This window comes from Sciurus vulgaris, assembly GCF_902686455.1.
Source record: "Sciurus vulgaris genome assembly, chromosome: 7".
Lineage (NCBI taxonomy): Eukaryota > Metazoa > Chordata > Mammalia > Rodentia > Sciuridae > Sciurus > Sciurus vulgaris.
Window position 1 is genome coordinate 91,185,396 of NC_136467.1, and position 12,475 is coordinate 91,197,870.

The 12,475-nt window shown below is 36.6% G+C and overlaps 2 protein-coding genes across 9 annotated transcripts in view; one reads left to right on the forward strand and one right to left on the reverse strand.

The window, feature by feature from the left end:
* B3GAT2 (beta-1,3-glucuronyltransferase 2) overlaps window positions 1–5,758 on the forward strand; it is a 70,367-nt gene extending 64,609 nt beyond the window's left edge. The window contains exons 3-4 of the mRNA XM_079146546.1: window positions 4,973–5,121; window positions 5,203–5,758. Of these exons, the coding sequence (XP_079002672.1) occupies window positions 4,973–5,121; window positions 5,203–5,289 (236 nt within the window). The 3' untranslated portion in view covers window positions 5,290–5,758. The remainder of the gene's footprint in view (window positions 1–4,972; window positions 5,122–5,202) is intronic.
* Window positions 5,759–5,762: 4 nt separating this feature from the next.
* Window positions 5,763–12,475, reverse strand: part of SMAP1 (small ArfGAP 1) — a 182,131-nt gene continuing 175,418 nt past the window's right edge. For 7 of the 8 annotated variants that reach the window (XM_079146538.1, XM_079146536.1, XM_079146535.1 and 4 more), the window contains 3 exons: window positions 9,983–10,154; window positions 8,824–9,131; window positions 5,763–6,718 (listed from right to left, as the gene is read on the reverse strand). In XM_079146538.1, the coding sequence (XP_079002664.1) occupies window positions 6,584–6,718; window positions 8,824–9,131; window positions 9,983–10,154 (615 nt within the window). In that variant the 3' untranslated portion in view covers window positions 5,763–6,583. The other variant, XM_079146542.1, reaches the window with a different exon arrangement.

A 12,475-nucleotide genomic window follows, 5' to 3' on the forward strand; every position in this document is an offset into this window, starting at 1 on the left:
CCAGTTTATAAAGATGAGAGATTTAGGTCATTGAGACCTTTCTTATCTCAGACATGTGTAAAGCGTTTTAAAAATATTAATCTTGTACTGGATATGGTGTCATGGTGCCTATCTTCCTAGCTGCAGGTGAGGCTCAGGCAGGAGGATCCTTTAAAACCAGGTTTTCGGGACCAGCCTGTCTCAAACAAAATAAAATCCAACCAAACAAAACCCTTAATTTTCCATCAAAGCACCACATTAGATGCACTCTACAAACTTGGAAATGTCTTATTTTCACTCAATTAACTACTTTCTCATTTTTACTTCTTTGGTCTGTATTTTATTTAGAATTAAGTTGTTTTGGAAAATAATACATCTTGTTACTTCTATTTTAATTCTACCGCTGCCAGAGAACATACTTTGTGCAGTTTGAATTCTAAAAATTATTGAGACTTGGTATATGGCCCAGACTATTTTCTAGTTTGGTAGTGTTCCATACACAACAGAAAAGATGGTGCAAGACACCATTAGGGGTAGATGGTTGATGATACTGTTGTTCAAGCCTTATCTAGCTTTACGGTCTCCCCCTCATTCAGTCTCTGTGACACATGTATGTGGTTGCTTGTCTTTCTGTGTTTCATTTGGTACTTTTTGTTATTACAAGTTTGAACCTACAAATCTTTTATTTTGTAATGTCTCATCTACTACATTATTTTGTAATGTCCCATCTACTATGAATTCCACCCAGTGTATTTTTCATTTCATTTGTAGTTTTTATCACTGAGATGACTTTGGGTCTTTAAAAAATATCTCCCTTTCTCTCTGTTAGCATACTCAGTCCTTCCTCTAGTGTTTACTGATTATTTATAAGATTAGAACATATGAAGTATATTTATATTTTAATGTCTTTGTCCAATCTGTGTCATTTCTGGGTTTTGGTTGATCAAATTTGTTCTTCAACATAGGATTGTATTTTCATGCTTCTTTGTACATCTGGTAATATTTAAATTTTGTTACTATTTGTTACTGGGAATTGAACCCAGAGGCGCTTAACCACTGAGCCACATCCCCAGCCCTTTTAAATATTTTATTTAGAGATAGAGTCTCACTGAGTTGCTTAGGGACTCACTAAGTTGCTGAGGCTGGCTTTGAACTCACCATCCTCCTTAGTCTCCCTAGCTGCTGGGATTACGGGCATGTGCCACCACACGTAGCTAATTTTTAAACTTTAAATTGCTAGGTATCAATATAGCTATATCTATACACATACATATATACATATAGTATGGATCTCACATGTATGTGTGTGTATATACATTCTATTATGTATGCAAATATTTGAGGTTTGTTCTTTGATACAATCAAGATTCTTGGAAACATTTTAATCTTTTTCAGGCTTAAAGTTAGACAGACCCTGCTCAGACCTTAGGGCTGATTTAACCCTCCACCCAATAACCTTCCACATATTCTTCCAGATGCGCCCACTGTCACATGGTAGTACTACCTTGGCTGTTGATTTTTGTTATTTTGTTGTGTTTTTGGCATTGGGGATTGAATCCAGGGGTGCTTTATCACTGAGCAGTATCACTAGCCCTTTTTATTTTTGAGACATGGTCTTACCAAGTTACTTATGGCCTAAGTTCCTGAGACTGGCCTCAAACCTATGATCCTTCTACCTGAACCTCCTGCGTTGCTGGGGTTATAGGTGTGCACAACTGTGTGGCTGCTAAGAATGTGAATTATTACTAGCCTACATAAGCCCCAATAATTGATCCACCTGCTCCTTTCCACAAGTTCTTAACCTGACCTTGTAGAGTTCTACAATGATTAGCTCATAATGCTCAGTTTAAGACTTGAGGAGAGCATTCTACAGATCAAGAGCTCTTTCTTCTCCAGTAGTCTGCTCTGCAAATTTGTCTTGACTTCCTCAAGTTCTTACTTGTTTCTTCAACTCAAGGAGATTGAAGTTGTTTTGGTTTTCTGCCCTGTGGTATGGCCTGCAAACACTTTTCAGGCAGGAAGTGGGGCAGCTAAAAACTCACATTTACATTTTTTTCTTGAGATGTCTGTGCTAAGTGCCTCTTTTCCAATATCTGGAAAAGCTTCAAACATTTTGTCCAATTTTAAGGTTTAACACAGGGGGAAACCCAGTCCCTATAGCTCTTTCTTGTCTAGAGTGGAAATGGCTCGCTGGACTTTGAACATCCTACAAATTTTCTACCCAGTAATCATTGGCACCCTGTCTTGGAGGGAATATATCTTTCCCCACCTAAGTCTGCCTAAAGAAGTTAGTTAGGAAATCTGCCTTCACTTTCCATTTTCTTTTTTACATAACTTACCAGGACAGAAAATTCTACTCCCGTGATTTTCATAGGGCTCCATTCAATATGTCAAAAGCCACAGCAACATTTTAAAAGCTAAACTAATCTCACTAAAAAAGGGAAGATATAATACTTGAGGCAAATGTACATGGAATTGAAGAAAACCTAAGATTCCCATCTTGGGTTGAAAATCAATAGTTAGGAGCTAAAACTCTTTGCATGTTTCAGAGGGGGAGCTCTTTAACTCTCCCTGAACTCTCAGCAGGACACGATTTCCCCAAAGCAGCTCACGGTTTAGCCTAGTTAGCTTGCAGTCTCTGCCTGCTGGCTGTGACCTGCTTCCTTTGAAGAGCTTACTGAGGATATGGGCAAAGAAGTTGAGATAGGTGATAGAGAAGCACCTAACTATGCCCTTCCCACAACTTGTATTAGAAAATAGAAATGCTCTTTGCTCCTGTGGTGAGCCACCCACTAAAATCTGAGTCTTCCAGGTACACTCTTCTCCAGTGAAGCCAGGATAGGGGACCTTGCAGCAGAACAGTGTGTAGCTTCTCGATGTCACTGTGCTGAGGTTGTAGACTTTGCCAGGTAACTGCACTGAGTTAGGATAGTCTGAAGTAAAGGAAAGCAAGAAAATACTCTTAATCTGAATCCTTCAGTGGTCATGAAAATGAATGTTTTAGTCTTTGGGGAAAATGAGGAAAATCAAATCAAAGTGGTTTCATATCATTTTCAGAATTACTTTTGCATAATCTGGATCCTATATTTTTGAGAGAATGGGGAAATAAAATCAGTACCTTGAAGCTAAAGAATATGCTAGAAGCTTCAGGGTGACTGAGAAGGGCCAACTCTCATTTAGATTAAAAAGAAAAGAAAAAAAAGTATGAAGCTTATTTCATAAGCATATAAAAGAAAGCAAGAAGCAAGAAATCTTTTAGTAATAAAACTCAGTTGGACCTATGAGAAAAGGCACTTTGATATTAATTTGAAGCTTTGGTGTTAAGTCCCAAGTTGGCCTAGCCATGCCTGAGGAAGCTTCGGATTTGTTATCAGAGTGGTGTGATGTTCAGACGGCATAGTAGTTCTGCCACCCAGAGTGTTTTACAAACCCTTTACCTGTCAACCGGTATTCTTCTAGCCATAAGTGGAGGCTGATATCACCTGCCTCTCATGAGATTATTCGCAGTGGTATTTTTAATTATATTTGTTGTAATCTTTTTAAATAGTGCTTTGTAGTCAATGGAGTCCTTCCACAGATTATCATACATCAAAATTGAGAAGGGAGTCACACTTCTCTTGCAAATGAGGAAATGTGGAAGTTACAGCATCAAGAAAGATTAAATGACTTGGCCAGTGTCCCAAATACAGGGACCTAGATAATGGAAAAGGCTAGTTATTTCAAATTCAGTGTTTATCTGCTATAATGTGCTGTCTCCCTGGAGGATTGGTGGATGATACTGGGAATCTTCAGGTTGTTTCATAATTTTTTGTTTCACTTTACTCAGCACCGACTATACCAAGTTGTTTATACACAGTCGAGTATTAACATCCTCCCAAAAGGCAGCAGGGTCTAAAACATGAGATTGCCCAGTCTGGCATCTGGAGAGGTTATAAGAATGGTGATACGGTTTCCTCAAAGCTCCTCCATTATTGCCTGTTATCATTTGGTAACAACTTTTGTACAAAGAAGCATAAATTAATTCAGGTTAATGTAGAGAAGGATAAAAGTTGCTAAGAAATGTTCCTGGTCCTCGTAGCTTCAACTCTGGGAGGTTGCCTGACTTTACATTGTTACCTTAGTTAAGCAAAGAGGTCCAGGGCTTCAGACTTTAAAAACAATGACTTGATAGCTTGTAGAATGCTTTCATAGCTGAGGTTTAAGTGCAGAGTCTGTTAAACTGCAGATTAAACAGTAATGGCTTTTTCTATGACCAAATCATTGAAGGGGATTTATACTTTTTTTTTTTTTAAGGTACTGGGGATCGATTGATTTCAGGGCCTTATCTGTGTGCCAAGCAAGTGTGCTACCACTGAGCTATACACTACCAGTCCCTAACATTTTATTTTCCCTTTTGAAAATTCAAATAACAAAAACCAAATTTATCAAATGGCTTAATATCTCCTGTACTAATTTCTAACCCCCTCTCTCCTCATTTGTTTCAGATTGATTATAAATGATTATGAATTACGTATTACTTATTTTCTAGGTAACTGACTTCTATAACCAGTCTCTTAATATGAAGTCAGGAGTGCTGAGTTTGATAAAGCATAGGCAGTGATGTTAAAGGGCGGGCAGGAGATGTGGACAATCTGGACCACATACCCTAAGGATAGTTAAGGTAGGGTCCATAAGCTTTCTAGTTGTACTGAGTTCAGAGGATCAGAAGTGGGGTTGTGATAACCTCTGTGAAATTTACACTTTATTACCAACAGACCAGGCTTCATATTTTATGGTAGATGCTCCGTGGGTGCACCTGTGTTACCTGTGTTGCACTGTAATGACTACTTTTCCCCTTGAGATGATAAAGCAGGTAATGTTCCTATTAAACCTGGTAAACCAAAATTTGACAGTAGGTATTTAGAATTTTTTTGATGTGATCAAAATCTTAGACAAAAGAAGTACACCATTATTTTATCTTAATGTCATTTTTTTTTTTTAACTTTTCACAAAGGATTTGCTGTAAGTCTTCAAGTCATCTTGTCTAATCCAAAAGCTGTATTTAAGCGCCGTGGGTCCCAGCCAGGGATGCAAGAATCTGACTTTTTAAAACAGATAACGACAGTGGAAGAACTGGAACCAAAAGCAAATAACTGCACCAAGGTACTCATTTCACTTGTGCTGCTTGGCCTTGAGTGCCAGCACTGAGAATGTGGCTGCCCAAAATATTTCCCTCCCCTTTAGGTTCTCGTGTGGCACACTCGGACAGAGAAGGTTAATCTAGCCAACGAACCCAAGTACCACCTGGACACAGTGAAAATTGAAGTGTGAGCTGAAGCAAAAACTGGTGCAGTCTCCCTGGCCAGTGCTATGGAAGAGGATGACTGGAGTTTAGGATACAGAACATTCAGGTATTGTTTCTTTTACTTCAGTACAAGAGCCTTTATTGTCATCTGATGGACATCTGTCTAAACAGAGCTTGTCAGTTAATGTAGCTAATTTGATGGTACAAAATGTATGTTTTGTCTTCATTTGTTCTGCATGTTTTCTCTCCAGCTTAACTGGAGGATTTTTGTACAGTATAGCTAACAATGCAAGATACCAATCTGAATATCTTAAATAATTTTTTTCCTCATTTGGCCTGATAATTGGTAGACTGAATAGGTTTAAGAAGCCCATGACAAGTATTTTGTCAACTAAACATTACAGATTCCCAACTTCACAACATGAAGTAAATTTTGAAAGGCTGGTGGCAGTACACATTGTAGGAGGAAAAAAAAAAAAAACCCACAAATAAAAAGGTCTATGTTTTTATCTGTTTAATATATAGGGAAATAACATTTTGTCAATACTAGGCACCATAAAATGTAAACACAATTACTGTCATAAACCTGGATATACCTTCAAGGATTAAAAGTGGCTTTTAGTTACCCTGTTTGCATATAGTGCAGAAAAAGGTCTTCATGTTAGCACTATGTACATAAGAAGAGATCCAAATTACACGAGGCAGATAAAATTTGAATTCTTTAAACATTCATTAAATTAAGTTTTTCAGTAACATCCAGGTTTATCTTCCTTTCACTAACCACCCCTGTTAAGCACATCGTAACAACAGCACAGTGAAGTGAATGATGAAATAAAAGAATTTTGATACACTAGAAAACAGTGCTCAGTGATACATTTACATTCTATTTATATGATTAAACATTTGATCATACAGTACCTTCCTACAGGATTACTGGCTAATTTGGGGATGGGGTTTATACTGTTAGAGGTATTACTAACATGATAACTACTTCCCTTATATGCAAACATTAGAGCTATAATTTTATTGAGTAAAACTGATTAGGCAAGTTGACCGAGCAGCTTCTCAAATAATGTAGTTCATGAGATAATGGGAAACATGAGCAAAGCTGCCCCTGACATAAAATGGTTCCTCAACCTGCTTTTCACCACATCAAATTTAATCAGTACGGACCAACACGGTCAATCAGGTAATTCCTAATATGAACAAATGGGGGAAAAAGAAAAAAAATATATATGTACATGAATAAACAGGGGAACTAGATGCATTTTAGCAAGGAATGTCAGGTGTTAATTCTGGATGAAACTTGTATTGCAGTTTTCATTTCCACAGTTGTGTGCTCAGAGTCTGACCCGATGAGCTTCCAGACCATCCTGCTGTTGTGTTGGGGGGCTGGCCAAAACCTGCTGCAGGGTTTGCACTGTTGATACTCATGCCAGCCATTTGCTGATTCATCTGTGAAACACATAAAAGACTTAGTCTAAGAGGATTACTTCACTTTCAGTTCTTGCTTCTTTAGCCACAGTTGGACATTTTTTCATTAATGTGAAAATTAGTCAAAGCACTGAGGTAAAAGACTAACATACACAAATTTCTTTACAGAAAGCAAATAGATGCTTTGTTCCCTTATTTTCTTCCACTTTTTAGTACTAATCTTCATCATACTCACTTTCTAGATTTGATTTCTTATTAACCCTAACTAAATGGGGGTAGAACAATCTTTGAATTTGCATATGGGATTATATTATAAAATGAACCCATTACTCTTTCAACTATTTTGAAATACTGTAATAAGGACTAAGAAAATTTTATAAAGTAAAATGTTCTAAAATTATCCTATAAACCTTATATGATAGCTATAATTCTCTATTAAAATCTTAAATGGGTCTATATACTTTCTAAATATTAAAGTTTATAAAGAATATTTTTCTTTGTCCCCAAAACACTAACAAACAGTTAAAATTTGTAGTATGAAATTTCTTCCAGATTGGAGTCAAGTATAATGTAAGCCTGTTAGCCCAGTGGTTCTCTTACTATCAAGACTGGTGATAAGAGAAGGAAAGGCAAAATTTACCATCATATACAGAGTAAATTCAAAACAAACCTGTGCTCAGGGTAAGATTGTGTTCTATCTGCAATTTCTGGAAGACAGTAACAACTACACTGCTGATTAGACATAAGCGTCTGAAAGGCAGGCAGATCACGTTTTCATCCTACTGAAGAATATTTTAACCACTTTGTCATTGGCGGATAGATTCCACTGATGGTGTGCTGGAGAACAGTATCGCCCTTCTGTACTGACAAGCCAACATTAACTCCTGATGGGTTATCTGCACCTAAATCTGAGCTAAGTGTGTCAACATTTTAGCCACATAAAAGCCATTACTGATATTTGGTACGTGAGATTCTTAAAAGGTAGACTCCTGTGAATTATGATTGCAAAACAAAAAATATTGAAACATTCATGTGATATACGGTGATTCTGCTAACGTTAGAATCAGACTATTCCCTGAATGTTCTGGAGGTGAAAACCACTGATCACTTAGAAACCAAGACCACCAAATGGGGAGGAAGAACATAAATCTAAGTCTAGGAGCCTTTGTCTATGGAGCTAAAGTCAGAAGAGAGCACCTAAGAGAAATATTCTCTTGGCTCTAAATAAACTTAGGTAGAAAAATAATTTTATAATATGAGGGAATGTCTGAGACAAATACAGACTTGTTCATACATCATGGGAATTCTTGAGTCAGTGGACACTTTATATAACCTATAATGACTTATATTTAAAGGAAGTACAATTTAACAAGGGCTTTTGAAAAAATGTATTTATAAATCCATGGGCAGCAGCTACATGACTAAGACAGCTTTGATCCCTCATAAAATTGTGTTTTGATAATATGAGGCTGGATTTTTTTTTTTTTTTTTTTTTTCTCATTTGTGAAAGTTAGGCAAAAAAAATCCAAAAATTTGCCAGGCATTGTGGCATGTGCCTGCAATCCCAGCAGCCTGGGAGGCTGAGGCAGGAGGATAGTGAGTTCAAAGCCAGCCTCAGCAACTTAGCAACACCTTGTCTGTAAATAATACATTTAAAAGGGTTGGGGATGTTGCTCAGTGGTTAAGTACTCCTGGGCTCAATCCCCAGTACCAAACAAAATAAAAAATTATTGGTAAAGAGGTTGGTCTAAGTGGACGTCAAAAACACCCTACTAGGGAGCTAGGAAAAGCTTAATGTTTATCTCAAAGGTCACAGACAAGAAGTCTCTCATGATACTTCAGATAAATTTCTAGCTATTATAAATAGATTAGGGATTTTTACCATGATAGCCACATTACAATCTGAAATGAAGAACAAAAAGAGCCTACCAAAATACTTTAAAAATTAGGGACAATGACAAAGCATTTGTCTATCTGATGCAACTTTATAATATCCATAAACATTTTTGATCTTATATTATCCCCAGTCAATTCCCTTGATAAAGCACTAGATTTCTAAACAAACCCTTAGAAAATAAGTATGGTTTCTTTGATTTGGGAGAAGCTAGAGAGTAAATGACCCCTACCTGTGAGAGGTTCCACTGAGGCTGTTGAGCTTGTGGCAGGCCAAACTTATTCTGGGGTGCACCCATCTGTCCCACCATTCCTCCTTGGGGGCCAACAACATTTTGAGGAAGTGGCATCACACCAGTTTGTGCATTTCCCATAAACCCATTGGGCATGGGCATGCCCACCATCATGCTTGTACTCTGTCCCATCACATTTCCTAGAAGGCTGGGTGCTGCAGGCACAGGTACACCCATAGATGGAAAACCTTGAAATGCAGTTGGTGCTTGTGAGGTAAATGGTATATTTGTGGGTCCCATAAACACACCTGTATCATAAGAACCATGAAGAGAGAAATGAATAAAGAAAACAGGGGCACTGTATATAGTTACACTCACCTCTATTCACACACAAAAAGGATTATCATTGACTTTCATTCTGGTCTGGCTGTTCTTCCTGCTAAGAACAGCCCACACCTAAACATTCAGAGTTGTTTATTTCTATAATACAGACAAATCAGTTATCAACCTAAGAAAATTTAATTAGAAAATAAAAATCTCAGGCAATAGCCACAAAAAATACCTCCACTGTGAAGACCAAATTGCTTAGCATGAGAGTATCTGCTTTCTTTGCTGACTTGTATTACCGGGTCTCCCAGTACCAAATAGGCAGGTGAGAGTTGACTATATTTGGCTTTATAAAGAAGTAACTGGATTGTTACACAATTTCAGCCCATATGTGAAATGCAGCTCATTATTTTAGAGGAAATGGTCTAGACAAATTAAAACTGAATAAATTTTATGCTAGTTTTTCATTGTAATGACAAAATATTTAAAAGTGTTTGGAATCATGTGATAATTTAGACTGCTTATTGTTTACCTGCAGAAGAAATACACTGTACACGGTCATAAAATGTAGTAAATCAAATTTCAATAATTCTTCAAAGATAATCCATGTCTTATAAGCTTGTGGAAAAAATATTAAGTGATATGTGAACAGCTTGTTAATTCTAAATGAATAAAGTTTTGTGAATTCTGTACTTGCCTTTTAATCACTGCAAAAAAAGCACCTACTACCATAGAAAAAAGGGAAGAAATATAATAGATATTATAATTACAAAGGATATACTTCTAGTAATGTCACTGTGATGCACTGAAAGCAGATTTCAAAATTAATTACCAGGAGTGCTTTGCTGCTGAATGGTTCCTGTACCATACAGAGATAAAATGGAGTCTTTGGAGAGTTGTTTCTTTGCTACTTCTTCTGATTTTGTAGTTGGCTCAGTGAACAGATCCAGATCCCCAGATGTTACTGCAGACAGGGTGGCACCTGCTGGTACAGAGGATGTCCCCTAAGATAAACACCAAAATAAGCTGATGAATCATGTATACTAAACCACAGCTCGTCTGCTACTTAAAATCCAAATAAAGTTATGAAACCAGGAATTAATTATAGAAGGTAAAATGGCAACACTGAAGAGGATCATTCACAAACCCACATAAGCACAAACATCTCGAGTGAAGGTAACTGTTTATTAGAATTTGAAAGAGGAAGACTGAAGCTCTTTCACAATAAACTGCATTTACCAGCTAGGTGAATGCAGAGTTCTTGCTCATCATGTCTTCAACAGTGAGCCTACCAAGAGTTATGCGAATGATGCCCAAGGACCACCATTATTTCAAAGAACTGACATCCCTTGGAATACAGAACATTTCTACCACTAGCAAATTGTGAGAGGGTCCTGCAATGGTTGACTAAAAGGTTTTACATTTTCAAAAGCTAAATAAGAATTTTACATACTCAATTTATACCTAATTATGAGTTTTAAGTTACAGCAAAACTTTGACCTCCTATATACTTGGCCTATATCCTGCACTCCATTTGGAGGCAAATGAACATTCATGAACATATTGATATTTAATGTAAAATAAAAATTTTCAATAATCTATCCTGAACACACAGTATTATACAATTGTGATCAATAATCTTGTCTATCATCTCTGTAATTACATTGACATTTGTTTATCTGGACTTACTTTAAATATGAAGAGTTTCAAAGAATTTTCTGAAGACTTGTAAAAGCTAATTAATATTTTTCTCAAACTGTGAGGTGAACAGCAAAGAGAGGTTAATAAAATTCAAACATTTAATGTCCTGGCTAAAGCACCATGTAATAAATTACCAAGCATTCTATTCACAAACTAGGCAGAACAATATTTTAAATCTATCATCACAAGTGAAGCAGGAATTATGAGATAAAAGAAAAAGCCACTTTATTTTGAAAAAACTCTAATAAGAAATCAGACCTAACAGAATGCCAAATATAACAATGCCCTTGAATAGAATGTATCTCAGCTACCAGTGAAAAAGCAAAAGATCACATGAGTTAACAGCATGGGTAGATCCAGCTTGGCTAGAACCCTAACCCCATGAATTAGGACAGTTTGCCCTTGGACATGTCACTTTGCTTCTTTCCTGATAAGCCTAAGACCACAAGAGTGTGTGGCACAATGGCAGGGTTAAATACTCAGTACTTATTATTAATATTGTTAGATAACAAAGCACATCACTAAGTGATCTTTCATCACATTTACTTTCTGTTCATTCTAAGAATCTGTTCAACATGCTGGGGTCTATTCCCTGTTAATGAAATGTCATTATATGAAAACCCAAAATGGTTGGGTATGCTGATTCAGTCTTATACAGAGCAACCTTACTAATATTTACCTGATTGAAACATGTTAAGTTTCTTCTGAAGATAAGTAATATGGAACATCTACCTCAAAGTGTACAGTCTAAAACTGGTCAATATAAACAGTATAGCTAATAACCACTCAAATGTCCTTTTCTTGGCATTTCATTTGCCAGCACTACACCCCCAGCATAAAAGGAGAACAAGGGGCTGGGGCTATAGCTCAGTGGCAGAGTGCTTGCCTAGCATGTGCGAGGCACTGGGTTCGATCCTCAGCACAGCTGAGGATATATATTATGATACATAATATAATATATTATTATAATATAATATATATTATAAAATAAATAAAGGCATTTTGTCCATACACAACTTCAGGAAAAATAATTAAAAAAAAAAAAAAAAAGGAGAACAATGTCATTTTCATTTCAGTAAGTTGCGGAGGCCCCTAACCAAAGGTTCTTTAGATGTCTGGGATCCCAGGGCTGAGCCTTGTATAGGTCTGGATACTACTGGTGTGTGTATGTTTGTGATAGATAGGAAAAGGGCTTCTTAGTGTCTAGGGCTCGAACTGTTCTCTCAACTCCTAACATATGTGTATACTGTCAGTTGAGTATTTCTAGGCCCCAGACAGGTAAAGCAGATGGTAAAAATCAATCTATTTCATATTCATGAATGGAAAAATCTTTTGCTAGAATTTACATATGCTTAGAAAATAATACCAAGAGTGAAAGAGTAGGGTTTAGAATAATTCATAATCTTGGCATTCAAAGTAGTTTAAGCCCAATTTCATACAATGAAAACCCCATCAAAATTAATAAATTACACAGTATCAGTATATATGTAAAATCATACTTGATTTTCAAAGGCATTATTTTGAAAATGTGCCTAGGTTTTAATTTTTACATGTAGTTTAGGTGAAAGGCAATTCTGCTCATCAAATATTCTCATAAAAGGATCAGATGTGATTAAAAATTAAC